The sequence below is a fragment of the Phallusia mammillata genome, chromosome 3 (assembly GCF_965637545.1).
Source record: "Phallusia mammillata chromosome 3, kaPhaMamm4.hap1.1, whole genome shotgun sequence".
In the NCBI taxonomy this organism is placed as follows: Eukaryota; Metazoa; Chordata; class Ascidiacea; order Phlebobranchia; family Ascidiidae; genus Phallusia; species Phallusia mammillata.
Window position 1 is genome coordinate 22,193,876 of NC_137254.1, and position 27,204 is coordinate 22,221,079.

Sequence of the window (27,204 nt, forward strand, 5' to 3'; positions counted from 1 at the left end):
AGAGTGGCTACGTCATCGGGGCGACAGTGTCACGTGACAATTCCACGTGGTCTCTATATGCCTGAAGTTTTAATTCCAATAGATGCCTTTATTCGCAAGTCATTAAAACCGATAACACAGATTAAATTTACGGACGCTGCGAACCTGATTTAAAAACTCTTTATCCGTATCTTTACGTTGACCGCATCCGAAAGAAGAAAAAACGACGAAGATACAGGATCAATAAATATTTGGAACATTTGACAATACTTTGGACTTTGTGGGATAACATCACAAAAACATAATGTAGGATGAAGTAAAATTAGGATGTTTTTCACCTTAGACAACAGTTAACAACCGAGACTTAACGATAGTACAGGTATACAGGTAGTCAAGGATTTTATACTGATAAAGGTTTTATACTATCATCTCTTTATGAGTTGGGCTATGTCTGCCCAATGTTTGGGAACGTCAGACTGAAGTGTTACTGTCTGACATGGGGTTGCGCTAGAGAGTAGAAAACGCTTCGGTTTTCACTTCAAATCACGAAAACACAAGGGGAACCAGAAACGAACGCTAAATCATCATCAGTAAATCGTGGTTTAAGTGCAATTGTCGGACACCAGGTCTAAACAAACAAAGAAACGACCATAGAAACGCAAAAATACGAAGATTTTGGCGCAAAGCCGTAAACAAGGTAATGTGACATAAAAATTCTATGAGCGCTAAGGTCTAAGAAACCACAAGATCGCTTGGCCAAGGTAGGCCACACCGGGCTAAGGTATGCGCCATACATATTAATTTGTAGCTCCAATTACTACATGCTCATTAACACGCATTTTGAGCCCTATTTGAAATGATTTACAATTCAACACAAATGTAAATACGTCTCTCGAATATTCAATTAAGTGTGTGAAGTGGTTTTAATTGTTTTTTTTCCCATTGAAACCTTCTTTAAGATCAGGCATAGTAATGTGTATATTGTAGATTTTTTGTCTACTAGTTTAAAGTAGTGATGCACCGAAGTTTCGATTGGTCGAATCTGTTCTGCTAAAAATGACCGTTTTATGATGTGTCGGTTTCGGTTTCGATTTTGAAATTCAGTGAAAATTATTTTGCGTTTTTAACGAATCGTTTGGGGCGATTTCGATGCATCACTATTTTTAAGCAAATAATAAATTCCAATCTGCTCCAAATCTGATGCATTTTAGTCTTTTTATGCATTTAAAAGTACGAAGTGCCTTTAACGTCCCACAACAATAACAATAAGTAAAGGAATCAATTGAATTTACAAAGAAGCCATGTAAAAACCGTGACTTTTTCAGAGCCGTCGGGTCGCCACAAATAACGAGTATAGGTCGGTGTACGTTTCCACCAATAGTACTAAAGTTCCAATTAATTGTCGTCATCCACAGCGGATTTTTTCAAGCACGAAAAAACCGAGGAGGGACCGCCTGCTGATGCCATCATCATAGGCACTTGGTTCTTATGGGTTACGTGGATCTGTGTGAAACAAAAGAATACGATTAAATTCGTTGTCGTTTATTTTTTAAATTCAACGCCTGTGTGCAGATAGAGCTAATTAGGATTTGTGTATCAGAAGTGACAAAACGTGTTTTTTCAGCCGAAAGTCGGAAACTTTGCATACCGCTTGTAGAGTAGCTAAGTAAGCCATAATGCAGGGGTAGGCGGCCCTTCGTTTAAGGTTGTGCGGCCCAGAGAGACGCTTGGATTTCAAAAGTACTGGCAAACGATTCCAATTATTACACATTTTTGAGCTGATTAATGTGCCTGATGCTAGTTTTCTGCGATCTGGCAAAATGTGGATAGAATCAAATGCGAATTTTACTTGTAGTTAAGCATATATGGTGAGAAACAAAGCAAAATCATTTTGTGTTATGCACATGTGCGGCCCGCGATCCAATTTTGACATTTATAATTGGCCCTACAGTAACAAAGGTTGCCTACCCCTGCCATAATGCATTAACGGAACTTAGCGGTCGTTGGTTTCCGTTTAATCCCAACGCCTAAGCGCAGTTGTAGGCACATTGGAAATTTGTACACAAATTTAGAAAATTGCCAAACGTTTTGGTTTCGAAATATTACCGTGCAAGGAACTTGCATCCAGGGTTCACCGTCAACTTGCATGGGAAAAATTCTCTGAGTTCTGAAAGTCAAAAAATAACAAAATAAAATACACAGTTTTTGATCAAAGTACAACAACTTGTTAACATGATATTTCGAGCTTACGTGATTTTAATGTCACTGCCTTGTGCAAGTCGCTTTCCAGCCTTTAGTCCAGTAATAATTTGACCAACATCCATAGCTCCTTCTAATCCAACCACTTCGAGTTTTCTATCACCCATTTCTGCAAAGTTTTCGAAAAGCATAATTACTTTGTTGCACAGTTTAATAAATACTTTTTTTATCTAAAGTTAGCAAATATTTAACAGTGTTTTTGTAGATGCCATTTAGGCACCATTCCAGTCCTCTTTGTATCTTTTTATCTTGAAACACTGCATTTGCCTAGTAACACCGCCTGTCAACAATTTTATTTATCATTGACATGTTAAATGTTATGGGAGTCACCCACTTAAGCATCAATCCGCATATATATGTATTTTTTAAATTATCCTTGCATCAACATGTGCTGAAGTAAAACAAAACTAATAAAAGGTGACAGGTGTCCATTTTAAAGCATTCCGTAACCCTGTTCTGGCCTAACTTTTAGGTCAGGCATATTTTGGGTCAAGATAGGGCTTTCGTTGCAATCAAACGAGGTTCATTAGGGCTATATACATTTTCACTACACTAAATTTTATTTTCGGGCCCAAAAGCAAAGGCCGGGTTTCGGGCTTGCTGTTTCTTGATCGAGCTTATTAAGACCTGCTTATGACTCTGAATCTGGTTCCCAATGCAAAATTGGAGGTTTCAAAAAATACCTTGTACAGCGTAGCGAAGATCACCGGTTATGTCTTTGCCCCTTGCCTTCTTCTTGGTAGTGCCCCACAGGTTCGTACCACCGTAAACACTGGGAATGTTAAGGATGGCAATTCCTTGGCAACGGTTTCGAGACAATTCTTCCAATTTTACACCGTCAACCTGCACAAAAAATATAACGTTTTCTTTACTACACTTCGAGTAAGGCCGTTTCGAGAAAGAGCTCTAGGAACAGAACTGTACATAGGCATAGTACGCACATAAACTCTTTGGGGCAATCTACTGTAGATAATGCATGACTTTTCGGTGGTGTATACTAATTCAGGGGTCGGCAACCTTTTTTGGACTGCGGACCGGTTTTGAAAGTGAAATTTTATCGCGGACCGGTCTTCCAAAAAAACTACAAATATTTAGCAATATAAACGCTAAAATTAGTTTATCATCCCGAAGATACATACAAAATGTTTTAAGGCATTCAACCTAAAAAGTTATACGGCCTGGTAACGAGCTCCTCGCGGACCGGTACCGGGCCGTTGCCGACCACTGTATTAGTTCGCTTTCAAATTTTGCTGCAGAAAATTCCAAGGACCATGCCAATTTTCTTCAAACAATTATAACTGCTGTTGATTAGCTCTTAATACTTATTTCATACAGTAGGTGGGCCTAATATGAATTACATGATGTCTTTTTGAAAATTTAGCACCAAATTTATCAGTTATGCAGTCTCCATTGCGACTCTTAATTTTAAATATTTTGTTTGCGCACAATCACTGTAAACCCTTTGCCAAAAGGAAAACCCCCATGCTTAATATAGTCGTGTTTTGAACAAGTAAGCTGGAATATTAGGACTTGAGGTTCCATTGAAACTGTCCGAAATCGGAAATAGTGGGTTTATCATTGTGTGGGTTTCGTGCCAATGGGGCGTTTAACGCTTCGCTGAATTGGTTGATTATTATCCCGCTGTGTGACAGAACGTTTTCTTTCCTAATCTATCACTGAATGTGGTATTTTTAGAATGGTAATGGACAGATGAAGACCTCCTGTGCGCTAGCCTTTACAAAATGCTCACAGGTATTCGTTGTATTTTTAATTATGCATTCAACTAATCCATTAACTATGAGCTTGCAGCACAAAAAAGTATGTTTTTTTGTACACATACAGGCTTAAACACAAAAAGTGGGAGCATAAAATTCATTTTTCATTTTGAGTAATAAGGTGTGACTTTTGTACAGATAAAACGTTGTTCGTTTATTTCTGTATTTTTTATGGAAAATGGCACATATTTGCCTACAAGTGTTGATAAGCATTGTTTGGAACTTAATACAAGTTGCAGCTCAGTTGGGACAGAATTTTTTTCCAATGTAAACGCTTCACGGTCAACGAAATAATTCAAGTTGAAACAACGGTGACTTGATGCGTCGTTACGCTTTAAATGTATTGTAACCGGATTTTGTCAACACGACTTAATGAATCCATTTTTTATGACTGAAAAAAAATTGTCACATAGGTTCTACCAAAAATGTTATTTTCCCACAAGCTTGTAATGTTTACCTTCAAAAGACCTGTGTAATCTATGCAGATTTTGGAAGCTAAAAGCACGTTTTAACAATTTATTATCGATTTTTTTTTGGTTAAATATCATCTTTGCTTTCTTTTCTCAGCCAACGCCTAATTTCGATCTTTGTTATTTGTTTGCTTTATATTTATCAGCCCTATTTGACACTTACAATCACTTCCAAATTGTCGTGTAGCTTTTTGCAAGACGCAGCAAAAGTCTCTGTTGTTCCGAATGCTGAATACCAAAGTTTGTTCTTCATTCGACTGTTGAATTTCTCGGGATGTTTTTCACGCATCACGTGAAACTTCCGGCAAATCATAGCGTCCTGTCAATTTTATAAAATCGGTTTAAAACCAAACACTTACATGGGTGTTTAATGCCAATGTTGTATGAATAAGGTCAACGAATTAGAATATAGAAAAAAATGACACAAAAGGCATGTATACATCTTAAAAGTTTAAATCACACAGCTGGCTACATTTTTGTCTTGCAAAAATGTTTAGGAATCCGGCTCGATTCGGTATGACGCCTTTATATGATTTATTGCTGCATAAATTTACGCTTTTTTACTAAATTAATTTTCACACTTTTTATATGTGTCAATCTAAAGCAGTGGTTCTTAACCTTTTTTCGTGCTGCACCCCTTTCAAATCACTAACCAATCGCACCCCCTTTTGTAATTGCTGAAATAACAAAACCATTGTAATTTAATTTTTATACAGCACCCCCGCACCCCCTAGGAACAGTTCTCGCAACCCTTGGGGGTGCTTCCACCCCTGGTTAAGAACCCCTGATCTAAAGCAAAAAAAATGACTCTAGTGATGAGTTTTATCGAACCATACTGCAGAACAATTTGCGAATTGTGTCATCGCATAGAAAAGGTCTGTAAAGTAAACCATTTCCATTAATTAAACAACTATACCCGTGGTTAAGAATCTCTGTACAGGGTATCATTTTTTTAAATGAACATCACAATTCAAAGCCAGTACATATTTTTTTACATTTCGTTCACTGACAAAATTTTCACATACCACACCGATGGAGAAGTAATTGTTCATAATCGACAACGGCACGGGATCACCCTTCTGTGAAAGTCCTTCCTTTGCGTCCACTCTCAAGTTCCATCTGTCCATTTGTACCAAATCACTTCCCACTATCTGCTGAAGAACTTTCATCATGCTAGTTCCCTCATAACCTGCATAGAGAAAATCACAAATTTGTACCGTTGCCCAAAGATGTGAGTAGGGTCAGGCTTTTTCGGTTTGCCAACTGGTTAACGAATAATACAGCAAAAAGATCGGCTACACAAATCCACGCTGTTTACATAATTTCATGTGTCCATCTTAACTGATTTAAAACAACTGTTTGTTCTTTTATCGTGAATGCCAAGTTGTGACATCAAACAGGTTGGTAAGGCATGGCTTTTCGGCTTGCTGCTACCAACAAACTGGAGTGCCATAAGGTGGTTATCATTAGGGCCGATCTTTTGTCACCAACTGCACTGATGAGACCAGCTGCACCGATCTGCAGCATTTTTAGTGTTTGTTAATGCAGGAAAACCAAAAAAGGTACCGAATTTTTACGCACATTTTAAAAAATCGACTTGGGTGTAAGCGACAGACGCGCAAGACCCATTTATTCCATTGTCGGTTGTAAAAGTTTTCTGACATCCAGCTTAAATCTGGATACGCTAAGTTTGTGGTTTTACAAGTCATAACATCGCTTTATACGATTCACGATCACTTGGCCTGAATGGAATTTCTACGGAACATTGAAAAAACCTTCGGCGCGCTACCAAAACCACACGAAAAGAAAAAACGTCTTTCCTGCTGTATTTTGCGGGTCAGCGTGCTCCTGTTTTTGCAAAAACCGATAACAATGCTTGTTTACAAAACCAAAGACCAACCTTTACCCATTCTGGCTAAACAAACCACTAATGACGCATGTGTAAATGTTAGGCACCAAAACCTTTGGTTGAATGCAGATTTTACGTGTTTGCTCGTGCAATTAAAATGTTTTGAAATATTGGCACTGGAATCAATTACTTTTATCCAACGCTTTCAACAGCTGTAAACCGACTCACAGAAGGTCGAATTCCAAGATACCAGCAAAGAGCTAATATCATTTTTCAAAGTTTGCGCAAACAATACGAGTGTTTTGAATAAAAAACGCTTTCTTATAAACCAGACAAACCGGCAAATCATCTATGAATGATTGTCAAATTCAAGCCAACTTTTTCATCAAGTTAATATTTTACGGGCTTTGTGAGTTTTTGACAAAGGTTAAAGTGCTGTTTTGGTCAGTACTATTCCTCTAAGATTAATTCTTAACATAAGAAGCCGCAGATCTATTTATGTGACAAGCCTTAAACTAAAGTGGGGATTAGGTATTTGTGAAAACACTCCGTGGTCTAAGCTATTTTTGCTTCCGCACTTTACTTCAAGGACGGATTTAACGCTAGCAGCACTCGAGACAGCGCACTGAATCCGAACCATGGGTTTCTCCTAATTTTGCGAAGCTTTCACGAGGCGCCCTAAAAAAACATCACCCCGCAATTTTCATCACGTGTTAGGTTTTGTGGTAAGTTTGCGTGCGTCAGTGTAAAGTTCAACTTTTCCCAAACGTTCAAGTGCCACGTCACTACGCAAAGGTTAGGTGTTGCACTCCACGCGTCACGCTTTGCTTGCAGAAGCCGATATAGGTGTACACAGCGGGCTGTACTGAAGCACTTTCGCCTTGTCTACGACATTGGTCTTTGCTTGGTGACAGCAATAAATGTTCGCAAGCTGGCCCAGGTGGCCGATTTGTTAACGTCTTTGACAGTTAAGGTTTGTATATACCACCATTATTTACTTTTTGACTTGTTGTGTTTATTAATTTATCCTTACTACAAAATCAAATGATGTAATATTTCTTGAAAAAAGAAAGTATGCAAAACGTTTGATAGCTAACGCTTTGCTTTTAAATACTTTCTTGCAAACATTTCCTGGGATAATTCATGACTAAATGTTATCCATAGATATGATCGAAATAGATATGATCTATGGATAACATTTAGTCATGAATTATCCCAGGAAATGTTTGCAAGAAAGTATTTAAAAGCACAGCGTTAGCAACGTTTACGCAAGGCCTATTGAATGCGTTGTACCGAATCAGCCGGTCACCAAGCATTCCAATATGGCAAGGCGTAGGCGAGAAAAATCTAGCCTGCGGTGGGATTCGAACTCCCGACAGGAGTCTTTCCAGGACTTGCGCCCTGCCAACTGGGCAACACCAAGCAGAAATAGGTTGCACTACCACTATACGTGCATGACTTCAACACTATAACATAACTCGATTTATAGGACAGTATAACAAGCTAAATGTTGTGCGTTCAATTTCAAACTTGCCGAGATGTTGGGTTCGTATTTTAATTTCGGCATAAACTAATACCCACCTCCGCCCCATTTCATGCAGCGCGCCAAATCATTGCCGGTGCCCAAAGGAAGAATGGCAACAGAAGGATTCTTCACCAATTGACTTTTATCTGTAAACAAACAATAGTAAAGTCTACATCAAAACATTACACCTGTTAGCAACAAAGGTCAAATATGTTTTATTATAAAATATTTTTAAACGGCCACAATGCCAATTGACATTTCGTTTTCCATGGAAGAATAGAGAATAAAGCAGTAATAAAAAATCTAAACAAAATCTAGATCTTTAGTGGTTATAACAATGTCTTATAAAACATCTAAATTGATTCATACACAAGCAGTGACTTATTTTTTTTTGCTATGACTACTAAAACCTTAAATGTAAAACTTGTTTTAAAGTCTAAAACTACACCTTTGAAGTACGTGTATTTAACGAAAGCAATTCACCTACCAATGAATTGTATTTTTTACTGCAACAACTTCCAAACCGTGAATTTTGTATGTGGCAATGTAAAATCATGAACTGTTTTATATTTAATGACGAAAGTTAACTTACCAATGCAGTCAAGAACCCAACCGACTGTACCATCTCCTCCACAACAGAGAACACGAAAGTCCTCAACATCATGGAAGAAGTTGATTCCAGGCATCGGTCCTCCTTTTGAAAGATCGTACACTTGGCGAGGGTTTAGCAAACCTTGCATCTTGCGAAGAAGTCTGAGAAATGAAAAAGGTATAATTTCACGCAAAAACTTTCAGTACATAACACAGGAAAACTGGAAACAATAACGAACTGTTTTTCGGCTTACTCCTTCATAGGTGTTGAAACGCCAGTCAATAAAGGCGTGTTCATAATAAAACATAGTTGCACGATCAAACTGGGACAAACATGTCCGATTAATATAAACAAAAACAAAAATTTTAACGCCAAGCATTATTGCTAAAATAGTAACAGCATAATCATAAACATTACTGCCAAGGTAGTGGTGTATATAGAATACATCGTGTAGACGTTTCGACAATCTCTGTTGTCATCATCAGTACATGTTTTCAATCAAGCTGTAGATCGTGTAGACGTGTACTGATGATGACAACAGAGATTGTCGAAACGTCTACACGATGTATTCTATATACACCACTACCTTGGCAGTAATGTTTATGATTAAACTACTTTTCAAGTCCGTGCATAGTGTTCCTAAGTAACAGCATAAGTGCACATGATTTCGTCAGTGACTTAAAGTACCTTCACGGATTTAGCGGTGGTTTCAGGGCCTTTTAGAACAAGCAGGAATCGATATGAACAATGTAAAGATCGAGCTATGCTTAAGTCTATATCAGATTGCCAGGTACCAACCACGGAACCATACACTTTAACCCAAATTTGACTTCAATAAAAAATTACAGACTTAAATTCAATTCAGACTCGCGAAGATCTTTTAGTCAAAAAAATCGTCCTAAAGTTTAAAGAATTTTGGAAGTCCTATATCAAACTTTAACAAATGCTTCAGTGCAAGTACTTAGTCCAGTGACTTAAATAATTAAAGCGTTGCTTAAACGGGACGACACGACGAAGTATCGATTACAGCAGAAAAAATCGAACGCAGGAGTGTCTAATGCTGGCTTAATTCGGTTTGTATTAGCCAACGTTTTGGTAAATCATTCTGCATTACCCGAGTTTTATTTAGGTTTCATTTATGAAAAAAAATTGTATTCCCTACAATAAATGCAACCTAGGGAATGTAATAATCTTAACTTTATTGAATTAAAGTGCAACGCGACGCAATTCTTATGCAACAAATTAAATTTATTACATTTTGACTGCGGACAGTTTATCAATTTTAACCAAATCATCCGTCCACGTGTCAGAATTATATGTCGGACCAGGCCAGAATTGTATGTCGGACCAGGCCAGAATTCTAAGTCGGACCATTTTTTTGGGCGGGTTTGGGTTTTTCATGAAAACAAACAAGGTACGCGCCCAAGGATTTTATGCATATATAACCTAACAATCCGAATATCTTTATCAACACGCGTTATAAATGGGTGCATTTAATAAAGTAAGCCTATGGGTCTAATTTTAACTTTGACAAAATACTTCAGTTCACCCAACGTTTCGGTCTGAATCCTTACCAGTGAGTGATGATGCTATATTTGCTTTTAAAACACCGTTTTAGCTACTTTTTATGGTATAATGCCGAATTTTAAATTTGTTTTCAAACAAACTTTAAAGGACACATATTCCATCATTTAAGGTGCAAACCAAAAAATTAACATTCCAAAGAATTTGAAATTACCTGACACCCTGTTTTCCGCCGCTTTTGGGGTTAATAAGGACAAGGAGGGGTCTTGTGTTGGGTAGGGGGGACACCTGCAACCCTTGTCCATCCCACGACATCGAATTCATCCGTTTCATATTCTTAGCTGCGAAACACGTACATTATGTCACAGCATGTTACACGCCAGGTGAAATAATATTTATTTAGCGCTATGACGGCTATAAAGTCACACGACCTTAAACGTGACCTATAAGTTAAAGCTTTATTCAAATATTTGTTCTAATTAAGTTTATGGTTGTTTGGAGTTTTCAGACTTTACAGATGCTATTTAAAATCCCGGTTTTAGTATGGTGTATAAATTAGTATGCAAATGAAACGTACAGTAAATCTCGGTTAATACGGACCTGTTTGGACCAAACAATTTCAGATAATCAATTGCAACTAGTTGAGGCCTTAGCACATTTCAAATCTATACCTCAAGTTTGGTCCGAAATTTCTGAAGTTTACTGTAGTTAGGTTTTGTTACAAGTTGCCACGCTATTGATGAATCTGAAAAATATAAGTAAAAGCTGCAAACTTACTTTTGTCATGGTCCGGACCACCTGGGACGGTATCAGTCGAGCTGTTTTCTCTCGAACGAGGTCTCTCTTGTTGCTGGAAATGTGATATTAGAGGTTCATAGGTCGTATTGTTATCGCAATCATAACCAGACAAGAGAACGCCGACCTAGTGGTGAATTAAGAGGGGCTGTTGGCCGGGATACAGCTAAGAGCCCCCACAATTAACCCCCAAAATCCCTAATTTTTAGTGTTGTAAAAATGTCTGATTTTTAGTGTTTCGAATTCCCTGAATTTTAGTGTTATATTAAGAGAATTTTTGTCAGCCGGTTCTATCACTAAAGTCATATTTTTTAGCCGGTTCTGTTACAAAAGTCCATTGACAGTAACCAGTAATGCTAACTGGTTCGCTGATCTCATAAAATTTCGTGTGACGGTTCTATGGAACTGGTGCGAACCGGCTGAATTCCACCACTAAAGACAGCATTATGCATATTTATTCATACCAATAGTCCTGGGCATATCGAGCTTGGCGGAAGTGTGTGTGGTCGCATTTTGCCCAGTGTACATTCAGTGGGTATGTGGGAAGCACATTTGTTGTGATACTGCAAAGGAAAATAACAGTCACTGTAAAGGAAATGGTCGAAAGTTGTAACTAGGAGCACGTAATAGCCATTCTATGCGGAATAGTTTGTCTCAAAAAACACACGATGAAATAGATTGTATAAGGCAATGGGTAATTAACACAATTTTTGAACTTCTTATTTAAAAGCAATTTGTATTGTGACAAGTTAGGAATTGTGAGATAGTGTATGGTAACAAACAATTTGTTGTAATTTCTTACCGTCATTTGGCACCATCGACAGTGTAGGCCTGTTAATCCTTGATAACACTTTATTGGTTTCTTGCATTTGTCGCATGGTCCAGCGTTATTGCCTTCAATCCACAGGTGATTTAACTTCTAAAAAACACAAAACAGATTGATCTTTTAAAGCAACTTGGCAAAAAGTCCTAACATTTTGCAAATGTGCTAGTCTAAAATCTTGTTTCTTTCCATTTTATTGTCAAAGATCAGTAAATCTATTATTTCAAATACGCAAACGCGGACACGTCCAAGTCATACTCTAGCTGAACGCGTTATAGGCTGTTGAAATCGCATTCCGAATACATGAAACTCAGGGCAGACAGTATACTGGGTGTTTCACATAATCATTTCATTTAGATTCTGATAAGCATGATACACTATTACTCTACATCAGGGGTGTCCAAAGTGCGGCCCGCGGGCCAAATGCGGCCCCCGGCGGCATTTCACTTGGCCCGCGGCTGTTTTTTTCAAATTCTGTTGCGTATGTAACGTCATAGTTTGGATTACGTTGTGGGGTGTTGGCGACTTGCCACTTCAAGCAAAAGCTTTCATGGAACTAAATCCCACAATTTCCTTAAATCCCGTATATTTGCGCTCTGATTCCGAAAAAACGTTGGCCCGCGGGCATCTTCACCTGGTAAAAATTGGCCCCCATCAAAAAAAGTTTGGACATCCCTGCTCTACATACAATCACCAGGTTATAGATAGATGTACTGAAAGTTTGGTAAATTGTAACTTGGGATTATGTCAAAGTATTTTATTTCCATATACAGTACGCAGAAAAATACAGTATTTTTACGCTTCTTGGGATCGTTTACGAAGAAACTAGTTCAAATACCAGGTACAACGTCACTTCATTTATGACGAGGAAGCTCATCATATCGTTTGACGTGATAACCAATTTTTAAATTTTCAACGGCTTAATGTAGTTTTCTGAGTATTAGCTTCTATAAGCTACTAATACTAAGCATATTAAAATCGCATTAAAGAATTGAAGTATTTGATTTATACTGACATAATATGGCCAATTAAAACACATGTACAAAAAAATTAATATTTATAAAGGCACAAAACAGGCGATATAAATAAAAGCAAATAAAAGATAATAACGTCGCAACCCTTGCGCAATTAGAGCTCTTTATGAATTTATTCACTTTCATTTCATCGGTGCATGATAGGTGGAAACGAATCTGATTTTCAATTATACCCGTCGCTTGTAAAGGTTGCAACTGATTTCGCAAGCTAATATTAATGTCACCGTTCATTAAACTGAAGTGCGTGCCAGCACACTGCATGTCAGCGAACCTCACGTCTGATAACAAAAGACTAAAAATAAGATCTAAAAACTCAGCGGCGTTTTACGTCAAGCATCTCTTTTTGCGTAAGTTTGCAAAACACCATGAACAAAGGTCAACCGGCAAAGCAAGTATCGAATTTAGGCGCTTTTAGCGTTCACTTCTGTCTTTAAAAGATGTTTCGACGTCGAAAAAGGTCAAGTTACTGCACAAACACCTGCTACCTGGTACACGATATCTAAATACAACTTCGGTTCCTACGTTTCTGCGGGCGTAAATAGCTATGGTTGCGTTTGACACTGTTTGTGTGCGTCCAGAAAAATGAAAAGAATTTCGGCAAAACTTTATCACCAAGGTGAAAAGGCTTTATTCTCGACACACGATGTACTTTGGGGTTAGATATCTTTAAATCTAAAGTATGTCTTCATCTATCATGGTTCGAGCTGGGAAATATTAGTTTCAAGTTTAAGGTATAATATATAAGTATTGCTATTATTTTTTGTTCTAATCTTGACATGGCAAATTGGAATCAAGAACAAATTTACAACCTTTTACAACGGACAAAAAGTAACAGCAACTAGAAGGGTGGCTTAGCACATTTTGCCGTTGCATATACACTATGACCTATTTTGAAACATAATAAATTTCCATATTAAACTTAATTGGGTCCCATATTAGTCACTGATTTTATAAGCTTAGTTGGTTCTGGAGGCAGAAACTCAAGGCTTCAGGAAAGGAGACCTAAACTAAAAGTTTCGCAATGCTTTAAAAGGTATAATCTTACCGTTGATTCTTTGGCTGATTTCACGTAGGTCTGTATGCAGTTGGCTGGCACTCGGCTAACACAGCGTTCGTGTGCGGTGTATTTGCAAACTGAAAATGGTACAAAACATTATATTACTTTTGGATCCAATTACTGGTAATGGACAAGTCTAAGAGATGTCCTGTGCTAAATTTCACCAACTGATAAAACATCAAACAGCAGCAGTTCAAGATTGAGATTTAGTGTCAGTAAAATGATCTGTCAGGTCAAGAGTGTGAAACCTTTGTCACTGACGGCCCAAATACCACTAGCATGTTTATACTAGAGATGTACCGAATATTCGGTTTGTCGAATTTATTCGGCCGAATCGGTCATTTTTGCAAAGATTCGGTTTCGGCCGAATAATTTGTTGCGATTCGGCCGAAACCGAATCTTTTACGAGCACCCATTCAAAGCGTTAAACGTGTCCTTTCTTCTCAGTACCAACGAAAATCGCGTCAATCATTATATTTTTTGACATATTGACGCTTTTCCCACTGCAGACAAAAAATCAGTTTTCCATTGTTGGGTTGGCAATCGTGCTTGGGACAATGTTAAACCCCACAGAACTAAAATACGGACGAAACACAACCATTCTGCACTAATTGTCTGGTAGATAAACTTCTGCTTTCATGTCAAACGCGTAGGATACGACTTAGCGTGACGTCATAAATGATTCGGTTGATTCGGCCGAATTTATTCGGCAAAACCGCCGAATATTCGGTTTCGGCCGAATCGAAATTTCGCCGATTCGGTACATCACTAGTTTATACCCATCTTTATTTAACATAGGCTGACTTTAGAAACCGTTTGTTCGAAGCATACTTTCTCTAATAAACACGGTTATGTTGAGTTAATAACTACCATTAAAATTCGCTTAAAAGAGGTTTTAGCCAAGTTATTTGAACAGTGGAAAAGCACAGGACACAGTGATTTGCTCAAAACCAAAAATAATTTGATTCGTCCGCCAGAACTGCATGCAACAGTCAAGCGAGCCACACTCTATTTAAAATCCAAACGTCGCGGCCGTATTTTCTTCATTGAACAGAAAATAGAAAATTGTGCTTTTACGGAAATCGTCCTGAACCAACGTGCGCTTAATACTGATGATTCAAGTTACGGATAATCATAACTTAAACTAAAGCATTCAGTCCACCTAAATCAATCTGTGTTTTTCGTTTTGCCATGTATTGTAATATCTATTTCCCCGATTAAAATGGCATCCTCATGTCTAAGCAAGAAATGGACATTATTGAATAGGTAACATTTATGCCTACAGCCGCAGGTTGCACACCTTTGTGTTAAGTGCTTGTAGGGTATTGCTTAGCTTTGACATTTGAGAATCAAGGAAACATGACAGCTCACAGTTCGGTTTTGAAAAGGTCACGAACGTTAAAGGCACAAATGCCGACGCCCGCAAACCAACAACCAACTGACACCACAAATGACGCACAGCATTTTAGATTGCGTTTTAAGAGTCGGGTTTTCATTTTCCTCCGGATAGCATTGATCTTTTCTATGCCAATTCGTTTGATAAGGCCTTTTTTAATACAAATGTCATAAGGCTGTCAGGCTTATGTTGTTGGGTGTACATTGTGTCGAGTCTAATTTAAGCGTTAATATCTATAGGTATATGCAAACATAACGATTTTTTATCATTAGAAATCGTTGAAACATATGCGGTAAGCTAATGTGTAACCAATTTTGTTTCAGTTCGTATATCAGACTTGCTATACCAATGTTTAAAACTTTTCAGGACTCTGCCTACTTTCTTACCATTCCCGGACTAAATTAAAATTCCAAATCACTGAAATTACATCTTATGCAACTGGATAAGAGGCGTTTTAAGCACAAACATAATATTTGGTATTTAAACACTCAAGTGCGCACCTAGATAATGCAAATGTACACAAACATGTATTTGACTATTTCCAGAAAACCTACTATTAGGCCGTCAACGTCTTAACCAAACGCCTGGTAATTGGTACCTCATCCCAGGCTAAAAAAACACACCAGTTTCTTAGAATCAGTAACCCCTGCCTCTTTCCGAAAAATGTAAACTAGCTTTTTGGTCTCAGACGTGCATTTATCGTTGTTTTGTACGTAAAAATCCATGTTTGTTGGGAAGTAATTGTCAATGTGTGAGGCAAATTGCCCAAAGGCAAAGTAGCTTTTCCAAACCGCTTTATCCCAACATGACGTCAAACAGACCAATTTATATGTTACAATCTTATACTGCCGACAAGTTATCAGGGCAGATCCATTAGAAATTGAAACACCAATCTTGAAGCGAATCAACGTCTGACTATCAATGGCAAAAACTGACAATAGCAATTGGCTGTTTTATCTATAATTAGTTACACCGAGTGGTGGGATTCAGCCGGTTCGCACCGGTTCTATAGAACCGTCTTACGAAATTTATGAGATCAGCGAACCGGTTAGCATTACTGGTTGCTGTCAATGGACTTTTTGTAACAGAACCGGCTGAAACATATGACTTTTGTGATAGAATTTAAATCTCGCCACTGGTTACTTTTTTGTGACTTGACATAGTTGATGGTAAAGGACGAAGTTAATTTAGTTTGTCAAATATACCTCAGAGCTTTGGCATTAACATGAACTTTGCGTGCATGACACATTAAACAAATGTAAAATGTAAAGCAAATATATGTGCGTTGTAGCACATGTTTTCAAAATATGAAAACGCACGTAAATTCGTAACTAATATTTACACAGCCTTTTAACTTACAAGGTCATGCTCAAGTTTCAAAACAGTAAACAGCTTTTTAAAAATTCTAAAAGTTTTTTTTCATTTTTTGTCAAAAACCGTCAAATGTTTTCGGCGTTATATTTTAGAAAATTCAATTTTCTGTTCAAACTTCTTTTACTTCAAAAATGAAACCAATACTCACAAGTGCAGCAGAGTCCCTGTTTTCCGACACCGACAAGCATGGTGAGACAATAGTTGCAGTAAGCAGGCGAGTTGAAGTGTTTTAGTCTCCATGAGTGGGTACCGTCGTCCTTAATGTTCTAATGACAAAAAAACAACGTTCTTTTGACTATGCTGTTGCAGACACTATAACTACTAATCAGTGGTGAGCGGTTTCCCAAAATTTGGACTTATGGCTATTTTTTGCAAATATGGCTATTTTTGGTATTTAAATGAAACACTTGCGGTCTCTTAAAACTATACTTAGTGGTCACCCAAACCAAACCTTAAAGAAAAACCTGGTGGTGAGATTCAAATTTTTTGTCAGCTAGTTCTCTCACAAAAGGCTTATTTTTCAGCCGGTTCTGTTGCAAAAAGTCATACTTCCATTGACAGTAACCAGTAATGCAAACCGGTTCGCTGATCTCATAAAATTTCGTGAGACGGTTCTATAGAACCGGTGCGAACCGGTGCGAACCGGTGCGAACCGGCTGAATCCCGCCACTGCTACTAATACATAACACAGGAAGTGCATTAACCTATAAAACTCATTATTATGCGCTTTTTTAGATCTGAATAGCCTATTTCTTTTCAAATACAATACAGTATAAATTAGAGACTCCTAACAAAAGATAGCGTAGGAATGGCGACAAAAAACGTAAAAAACCTTTACTATAATCGCAATGCTTTCCAGATCGCACCCTAAAAGCTTGACAATGATAATAGCTATTCTTTCTTTCAACTTGAAAGTCCTTAATTAATATATACATATAAGGTATATTACCTGACAAATTAAAGCTGTATTTTCCCGTAACGGACTAACCCTCATTGAAAAGACTGAAAGCCTAAATCTTGATATACATCAATCAGATTTAACTACAACAGCCCACATAAAATCACTAAAACCGAACCTGACTCTACACGTATGTCAATATTCTTGTGAGGGCTGAGCCGACAAAACCCTTTCGGAAGAGAGTTGGTCTATTTATAAACCGGTCGAAAAGGTTAATGACGTCACAATAGAAAGGTTCAGCAAAGCGATTACGGCGTCATGGACCAACGGACCCGACAAACAATCGATGCAGCCCACAAGAGCGTCAATGAAACGTATCAACATGATATTGCCAAAGGATTTTACTACGCTTCTATTAACATGGGATTTTTTTATGAGTTAAACAACTGTTGTTGTATTATCTAAGTTAAATACACAAGAGGCAAAAATGAAAAATTGTAAACTAAGAAAATGTAGTAATAAGAAATGGATCAACTTTTAGTACTAAGTACACAAACTCTTCAAAACACAGTATAGTGCATTTTTTTCTTTGCAGGAACCCATTTTAGTGTTTCACCAAGCAGAAAAGATTGCTGGTTCGTGAGCGGGGACTGTAAAATTCAACTAATTGCTACTGTTTATAGACGGGTGTCTACACGAACTACTTAGCTTAGACCCGTCATTGAGTTACATTGTTCACGAACTAGGGTGGTCACAACACGCATGGGGTCACAAAGTCACACCCAATTGTGGGCCAGAATGGGGTTTAGGTTGACCCCCAAACCCCTACGCCTTAAATTCATCTAAATCCATTACTTGATTTGTATAATTTGCGCACGATTTTCCACATAGGCAAGTCGCGTATAAAATTGCATACATGACCAAAGCTGTCATAATGCTAAGGTTCTCAATCGAGGTTCCGAAATCGAGGAATGCGACATGATTTTGGGGTATATTATGATGTTTTGAACAAACTTTGTAGTAAATTTTGGTAAACAAAAATTTTGTTTGTCGAAAAAACTTTCGGGTAATTTTTGGTTATTGAAAACTATTATGTATTGAAAATCTTGGGATAAATTTAATCTTTAAAACCTACGTTACCAAGAGTAAGCAGATAACCAAGAGTAAACGGGTAAAAATAGAGTAAACGTCGGTTAAACCGGATTCGGTTAATGCGGATCTTCGCCTAATTCGGACAAAATTTTAGGCACATATGATTTGTAATGTGGTCTTTAACTATTCGACATCTGTTAATCCGGATCATCGCCTAATCCGGACAAAATGTTTTGGTCCGAACGGGTCCGGATTAACCGACGTTTACTGTATATCCACAAAAGGGAAACAAAAATTGGCCTCCTTTGCAGTGTTGTAAAACAGATACCTAAAAGACGATGTGTATTACGTTTATTCACATGTCAAATATTTCTTACTACGCGAAGCATTTATTTGCGAGGATGAGAAGGCTCTTTTTGGTGTGTTTGCATTGTCGAACAGTTTAATCAATTGATGTCGCGTTAACGTCTAACACCTTTGTTACGGACCGGAAAGTTCTATGTTCACGTTTAAATATTTACCTGATGTCAACATAAGGCTGTGACCAAATTTGCCGAGTACGTAATACATTAATCAGCTTACGCTATCGTTTGACAAAGCGTTATAGAATGTGTGAAGCGGCACGGGTCACGAAAGTTTACATGAAAGCAAAGCTGCTGTGTATTAAAAGACATTCTAAATGCCAAAAATTAATAAGTTATATTTGTAATTTGATTGCGAAACAAAAAGCACCACATTGCGTTGTGCAAATAATTTACATCTCTAAAACCTAGAGCTTTGGGTAATATAGTTCAGTAACATGTAATTTAACTTGATTGCACAATACAACGCACTACATTGCGTTGGGGGACCATTTGCATCTTTAAAACCTATAGCGTTCAATAATATACCTTCAGCAACGTTCAGTAACTTGTAGTTATATTTTGATCGTAAAACAAAACTTACTGTAGTCCAGGGGTCGGCAACCTTTTTTGCACTGCGGCCCGTTTTTTAAACTAAAATTTTATCGCGGACCGGTATTCAAGAAACTACAAATATTTGGCAATAAAAACGCTTAAATTAGTTTATTATCTCCGGGATATATGCGCAAAATGTTTTTTAGCATTAAACCTGAAAAATTATACGGCCCGGTAACGAACTCCTCGCGGACCGGCGGTTGCCGACCACTGCTGTAGTCCATTAAGTGTGCGAATAATTTACAAATCTGTCAAACCCAAAACGTTTATTTACATCGTTACTTTTTCCTTGTGCATTTAATTACAACAAATTCTAGAAGCAAATACCAGCTTGTTATTATTATAGTACGTCTGGTCAATTGAAGGTTTGGAAAATCGGCTAGATTCGGTATAAACGCCTTCTCAATGGGTCTGGCGTACTATGATTCATACGTGAAAATGCCGTTATCGCTAGTGGTCTTCACGAACGCTTCAGAGCTGATCAGCTATGACTGTGCGTTTATCATAGCTTGCTCTTATTATAATTTTTCGCTGTAATATAGTTCTGTCGCAATACGTGAAAAAAATGTCCACGCTTTGTAGTACTTTATTGGCAATTTATTAGTGCTAAAGCTGTGGGTAATCGTTGTTCTGTACTCATGGAACAACATGTGAGCAAACGTTTAATTACATGGCTTCTCTCTATTTATAACCTACTGCTATATATCAATATAAAGGGAAGTCTTACCGTTTCAAGACCAAGTAACACCAGAAGCGGAATTGTTGTAAGCCCTCCTTGGATCCACTCATCCAGATTAACAACCCCATCCCCGTCGTAATCAATCTCTTGTAGCATTTCTTGCAGAATCTAAAGCAAAAAAAGTATAGCACTTTTTAATGAAGGACAAAAAGGTAAATATAAATCGCAGTGGAGATGTGTTGGTATCCATAGACAAAATCGTGACCTTTGTATCAAGCTTTTTAGCTGAGCAAACCAATATAGAGAACACTTCATATAGTGACCTGATAGGTTTATTGTACAGTAAACCTCGGTTAAACCGGATTCGGTAATTCCGGATCTTCGCCTAATTCGGACAAAACTTGAGGTACAAATGATTTATAATGTGTTAAGGCTTTAACTAATCCAGATCTTCGCCTAATCCGTACAAACATTTTGGTCCAAACCGGTCCGGGTTAACCGAGGCTTACTGTATTTCTACGAAGGACAACGATAGTCATGTTTGAAGAATATTAGGTTGGGTTTAAGGGACTCTCAAATATAAGAAGATACTGGTACTCTCAAATGATACTCTCAAATAAAATAAAAAGATACTGGTAAATAAACTTTGGTAAAAATAACTCCAAATTTACAGTTAATCTAAGTATATAAGCACCCGCTATAAAAACCTGCGCGGCCTTTCAGTACTATTGTTTTTGATTCTACAAAAAGCCTGAAATTCCTGCTTCCTGTACCTTACTGTCCAAAACAATGCACGAACAAAGATTCTTATATTCGCTTCGGTTTATTCATAGCAAACGAAAGTGTTTTGACCATGAATAACCTCACTTCTCGGTCAGAGTCAGTGGACCGGAAACGACTGTGACGTCACAAAGGCTTAACCGATAAGTGCGTGTGCACTATACGAGTGCGTCATTCAATCTTGATGAATAATCGTTCATCATACCACTACATGCATTTACTCTTGTCGTTATTATCCCTTCCTGTTTCAGTTTACAAGCGAGGGAAAGCGACTGGTACATGACGTCAAATGTTTTTGGGTTATTTCGGTGGCAAAACATGTTGTGAACTTTTATAACCCCGTGTTGACAATCGAATCACGCCAGGATGTGGCAATGCAAAAACAGGAAAATGCAAATTTTGTATTGTTTTTATTTCCAAACCGACTATCCGTTTATGCAAAGCTTTTTAAAACAATAACATGGACAGTTTACTTTTCACAAAGTTGTATTGATTTTTTTTAACAAATATATTTTTACCTTTCAAAATACCATTTACTGTGAGTATTATTGCATTTTATTTTATCAGTGGCTATTAATTTGATATTCGTACATAAATTTCCTAAGTTGGAAAATGTTTATTTCCAGGTCAAAATCAGTTGACAATCTTATAAAGAGCAAACAGTTTTCCCTAAAAAAGCATCTTTAGTGTCTATAAGGGCAATAAAAGGGCGTTAAATTAGAAAAGGCTTAGAGTTCAATTCACAAACACGATCATTCCTCAACTGAAAGTCTGGCAAACTAAACTTACTGTAAACACGCAATTGCATCGACGAAACGTTCATTTTCGCGATTATTCCGTCGTCGTTATTGCATTTTTTGCGATTGGAATGACATGGTTTGTCACCAATTTGCAGCGAATGCACAGTAAAAGATAGGAAACGCACGAAAGATTGTCACCTGATTTTAACCTGGAAATAAACATTTCCCAACTTGTCCTGAGAGTATTTAAACTGAACAGTATCTGACCCTTCAACAGGCAGCATGGTCATCGACGATCACCGTTTATTTAATTCAATAACTAAGAATGGAAAGTATTTTCCAAGTAACGAAATCTGTCGATAAAATCTTGGAATATATATTTCGCCTAATGGCATCTTCAGTTCCTATAAAAACCACACTTTGTTTTGTTGTGTTTTTACTTTTATTTCTTTTACTGATGTTTTATTTTGTGGTCTATATAGGAACTGAAGATGCCATTAGGCGAAATATATATTTCAAGATTTTATCGACTGATTTCGTTACTTGGAAAATACTTTCTATTCTTAGTTTCCCTCTTGTGATATATATATATATATATGACGAAAGGTGGAAATTAATGCAAAAATGGAAATAGAACAGGAAATGATTCACAGAATCAATACAACAGGATTCGTAACTTACATAAATTTTGTTACACTTATTAACTTACAGGTCGGAGCTCGGTAATATCCCAGCCAAGATATTCTGCAACGTGCATCATCTGGTTCACGATTCTTTCCATCTCCTGCAAATACACGTTAATGGAATGTGAAAATGTTTGAAAAATAACCTGTACGATATGCATACCTATTTCGCCAGGATCAGAAAACAGTTCAAAACTGCGATAAACAGCTTTACAAATGACATGGTATGTAACTTTGTGTCGAGTTAAGTAGAAGTAGGTACATGTTTTTTCAATACACGGTTTTTAAATATTCGGAACAAAAAGACCAAAGCCAGTATTAGTAAAGTATGAATGTGCAATGCGCTTGTTAATATCTTAGAACGTTACAAAAATTATTGGCTATGGGGGAGAAGCGTAATGGCTTAGCCAGCGTCACACAACGATTAATGAAAACTTTTTTGGGCGTTCGTGACTGTAGTTTCAACATGCATTACCGCAAATGAAAGTTGAGTATATTTTTACATCAAAGTAATCTAGTATGTGCCATTATCCTGATGAAGGCGTCTCGTATGGGACGTCGAAACGTCAATTATTTATAATGAACCTCTGGAAGAGAAATACTCGTTTATACATTATGATTGGCAGCAAAATCGTGTTTAGTCTTTACACAACGCTCAATAAATTCGTCATGGGGCATTCTTGGCACCAACCCATAAAATGGCATTGCGAAACTTGTTCAACACAACGATGAAACTCATAAGTCTTAACGCAAAGGAAAACGTTGGATGACTTGCTACACAACATGCGTAATGTCACCCTATGGGATGACGCATTTTTTCGTTCAGCCTCTTACGTAAAAGTTACGGAGATGAGTTGGCCCCCTACTTGAATTGATTACCAAGTGATCGATACCAATTTAACTATGGTTAGCGTTGTGGTAAATGAGACTTTGTTCGACTTAGATTGGAATTGATTCGAGATTTTCTAATTTCATTCCACTGGGGCGGTTTGATTCTCAAAAGCGCTGACAGTAAGTGGATTAATTTGATTTAGCCGGAATTGATTAAACTTCTGGAAGTTTCGAACACTGACATGTTTAATTGGAAATATGAAGTAAAAAAGCATCAATAAATTGTGAATTTAACGTAATGGTTATTGGTTGGTTAAGTAGTATTATAAATGCACATATGGTACTACCAGTAGCATCATCATTTCTCGGATTGCGTAAACAACTACAAATCTCCCTGTCAATTAAAGTTGGCTCAAAAGTAAAAAAATAGCCCTGTCATTTAAAGTTGGCCCAAAAGTAAAAAAAATAGCCCTGTCATTTAAAGTTGGCCCTAAAGTGTTGACTAATTCATTTTTAGTGCAACATTTCACAATTGCCCAACATCAAATATAGCAAACGATATAATTCAAAATCGAGCCATCAGCAAAACAACATCATACACTACTAGTTTTATGTCAACAGACTAGGCCTAGGTACCACAGTGGTACGTATTTGGTAGTAGCTAAATCAACGGGAAAAGAAAAGTTCTTACCGAGCTGTCCAAACATCCATTGCCGTCCGTGTCGTAAAGTTTGAAGACGACTACAAACAAAATCGGGAATGACATTTACTTTTCCACTTTGAAATGTGTTCATGATTAACATTAGGTTATTGTCCAGGTGGCCTGGCAGAACATAGAGTTATTGTCAAACTTTGTAGCGTAGACATATAGACAAATTTTGTGGCAATTTATAGAACGCCAGACCCATTAAAGGCGTATTACCGAATTAGGCCGGTCTCTCAAACATTCTCATATGGCAAGGCACAAACTGGAAAAATCAGTATAATTTAGTATTGTTTGACATGTCACTATGCCTTACATGTAAATGTAATACCTTTACCCTCAAATACCAAAAATACACACATATTTGACCATAAAGCAATATTATATAGCCTACAGGCTTAAGCAAATATATTTATGCAAAACTTGTGAAACTTACTTTAAATACAGTTTTTTATCAATTGAATATCACAACTAGGAAGTAGCTAGGTGGTAAGTGAATCAGCTTGCAAATCACGTTGGAGTATTCAAACCACACGGCTTAAAATGAAATGTACATCATACAGTACATAATAAATTATGATTGACTTTAGATTTGATGGGCAGATCGTGCCATTTACAGAAAGTCTATATTGTCTGGTATTTACATTGGAGTTTGTCTTCAGGTCTTCCTCCTTCTAATAGCGAGAGGTAGCAAACAATATCTTTCAACTGAACTGATTCGTTCTCTGATGGAATTGTATCTGCTTTTGGATTGGCACCCCCACCAATCCCAGAAGTTATAGCCTTGAGAGGCGCAACTGCAAAATGGGAGAAACATATGTGGTCAATCCGAAATGATTGGAATGTTTTTTTTTGCAAACGGCTGACTTAAGGTGTTGTATGAAGGCAGGAAAAATTGGTGCCTGTAACTTACACGGCTAAAAGAAGTATTTGCTATAAAGCGGAATGGTTTCGTAAAGAGTGCATATTGGTGATATAGTTTTAAATGGGTCGAATATTTTTCATTTGTTTAACAATATAGGGAGTCGGCTTTAACTGTAGGCAACAAGTTTAATGCAGTGTATTATAGGCAATAGTAGAAAGTACATTATGTACATCAGTGTATCTCAACACAATTTTCACCACAGTGGACGGTATAAGTTAATGTCAGTAAAATGAAATATTGATAATCATCATTCAACATAGCAAATACTTCAAACAATATACTTCAAACAGCAATATACTTCAAACAACGACTAAAAACGAATTTATCAATAACAAAATCTTGAAAATTACGTAAAGTAGTTAAAAACGTGTGCAAGTTAAAACGTATGGAACTTGGCTATAAAAAGCAGCGCGTGCAAATGAAATAATGATAATAATCATCATTCAACATAAACGTCAGCAATACACTTTAAACAACGACTAAAAACGAATTTATCAACCAAAATCTTGAAACTTACGTAAAGTAGTTAAAAACGTATGCAAGTTAAAACGTATCCACGTTGGGCAAAAAAAGCAGTGAGTGCAAGCACAATAGCCAAGAACTCTTGTATTCTTTGCATATTTGCAGTCAAACGTAGGTTAGTGGCGCAATCGTTGTGGAGCGAGAACAGGAGAAAAACTACAGGAAATTGTGGCTCGCGTATTTATAGACACAGTTGACCTTTTCGTGAGCGAGGCGGCTTGCAAAATATTCTCCCAAGAGCATTTACATTTGGCCAATTGACGTTTTTTTCAGCAATTGCCTCGCTACTGGACTTTCAATTACGTTTAATTTGTTTTATCGGTGCAGCATCTGTTCTCGTTATAGGCAAAGTGTTGTGTAATAGTTGACCAACGCACTAACGTGTTTTAAGTTATAGGTGAGTAATTTTCAAATGTCAGCAATTATTTTACCATTAAATTCAACATTTTTCAGTTTGACTTAATAATAGATGCGCAAAAAAGAGTAAATTTTATATTTGTCATTCTTAGAATGTCCTAAATTGAAAACAAAACTGTCCAATTGCACCCATTACATGAGATCGAATAGATGTACTGAAATATTTAGAACCACGGGTGTTATTTATAGCCAACTTGTTCACTGTTACATAAGGCCGCTTGAAGTGGTTTTATAACATGTCATTTTTTTGTGAGACGCGTCATTTCTTATAGGTTTCACGTAGATTTAACTTACATAGACACACATAAAAATATAGAACAGCATATATACATCCATACATTTATGTATCTACACAAATTATGTTTAAAACAATTTGGCTATATTGGTTCTTTAGATTTTCGGCTTAGAATTAACATTTACCTGCAGTTAGCAGCTTAGATCTTCTGTCGCCCTTCTGTGTATCAGCGTTAACTTTTAACGTGTCGGTTTGATGCGGAATATCCCCAGCGGTGCCGTTCGCCTCTGCAACATAATATAATAACGTCACTATTTATAGGTCAGGTGCAATTTTCTAAACATTGTGGGAATTGATTACCGGTTACAACATAGGCTTTGAAATACGCTAAACGTCATGCTTTAATGGCTGATTTTTAATATAATATGGTTTTGTAGCAAAGTAATCCATTGGCCTCAAAATGGTGGGTCATTAAAGGTGGTTGAAATGCAAGAACTTTGCGATTTTAAGAAACATATTGGGCTGCTCTGGCCTCTCGGTAGTTTCTTTGATTCTATTCCATGGTTGTTTTGTGACCCTGAATAAGGTGAGTTTAAAAACCCATTTTTTACGATTATTGGTGATAGAAAAGTTGCCCCAAACGACGATCTAAAATTCGTTTCAAAACACGAATACACACCCTAGTATAGCGCAGCTGTGAGTCCATGACCTAAACCGTTTTTATACTTTTCTGGTTAGGCCTAAAACGACACCATCAAACACAGTGGTTCTTAACCTTTTTGGTGTAGTTTCCCACCACAGTCAATCACCAAAGTCTAATTTCCCTCTCTGTTGTTTTTATGAAGATGTTTTGTACATTACGAATAATTGTCTATATTCCATTAAAAATACTTTATGACTGAATAATTAGATATATGACTTTAGATATTAGAGTGAAACTTGAAAACAACAATTTAGGTACCCTATATACAATTATCCTCTGCATGTACATACCACCGGTTAAGAACCACTGATCAAACGCATGCTGTGGGTTGTTTTTCAACATTCGTTAAGTCACCATGGACCAAAAGGAGACATGCAAACGTTACCAGCCCCAAAAAGCACAATGTGAGTTATTGTAAATGCACCTCCATTATCAGTTGGATTCACCGCTGTAGCTTCTTCACCGGTTTCAGCAACAGCCACACTGTTAGGCCGGTTTCCAGACATACTTTTCAATATTGTGTCCGTGCACGGGCCTGGTTATAGTACACTTTGCGTAAGTATAGGTGACTGTGTTAAAAGCACACAA

The 27,204-nt window shown here is 37.2% G+C and overlaps 1 protein-coding gene across 4 annotated transcripts in view; it reads right to left on the reverse strand.

Annotated features, from left to right (window-relative positions):
• Positions 1 to 67: 67 nt before the first annotated feature.
• Positions 68 to 27,204, reverse strand: part of LOC145219109 (diacylglycerol kinase beta-like) — a 31,436-nt gene continuing 4,299 nt past the window's right edge. For 3 of the 4 annotated variants that reach the window (XM_080086490.1, XM_080086491.1, XM_080086489.1), the window contains 20 exons: positions 27,041 to 27,151; positions 26,099 to 26,200; positions 24,459 to 24,611; positions 23,803 to 23,852; positions 22,307 to 22,381; positions 20,126 to 20,245; positions 16,601 to 16,718; positions 13,671 to 13,759; positions 11,571 to 11,687; positions 11,233 to 11,331; positions 10,751 to 10,823; positions 10,188 to 10,314; positions 8,450 to 8,610; positions 7,914 to 8,003; positions 5,509 to 5,672; positions 4,647 to 4,802; positions 2,922 to 3,081; positions 2,230 to 2,347; positions 2,086 to 2,146; positions 68 to 1,482 (listed from right to left, as the gene is read on the reverse strand). In XM_080086490.1, the coding sequence (XP_079942616.1) occupies positions 1,375 to 1,482; positions 2,086 to 2,146; positions 2,230 to 2,347; positions 2,922 to 3,081; positions 4,647 to 4,802; positions 5,509 to 5,672; positions 7,914 to 8,003; positions 8,450 to 8,610; positions 10,188 to 10,314; positions 10,751 to 10,823; positions 11,233 to 11,331; positions 11,571 to 11,687; positions 13,671 to 13,759; positions 16,601 to 16,718; positions 20,126 to 20,245; positions 22,307 to 22,381; positions 23,803 to 23,852; positions 24,459 to 24,611; positions 26,099 to 26,200; positions 27,041 to 27,151 (2,252 nt within the window). In that variant the 3' untranslated portion in view covers positions 68 to 1,374. The remainder of the gene's footprint in view (positions 1,483 to 2,085; positions 2,147 to 2,229; positions 2,348 to 2,921; positions 3,082 to 4,646; positions 4,803 to 5,508; positions 5,673 to 7,913; positions 8,004 to 8,449; positions 8,611 to 10,187; positions 10,315 to 10,750; positions 10,824 to 11,232; positions 11,332 to 11,570; positions 11,688 to 13,670; positions 13,760 to 16,600; positions 16,719 to 20,125; positions 20,246 to 22,306; positions 22,382 to 23,802; positions 23,853 to 24,458; positions 24,612 to 26,098; positions 26,201 to 27,040; positions 27,152 to 27,204) is intronic. The other variant, XM_080086492.1, reaches the window with a different exon arrangement.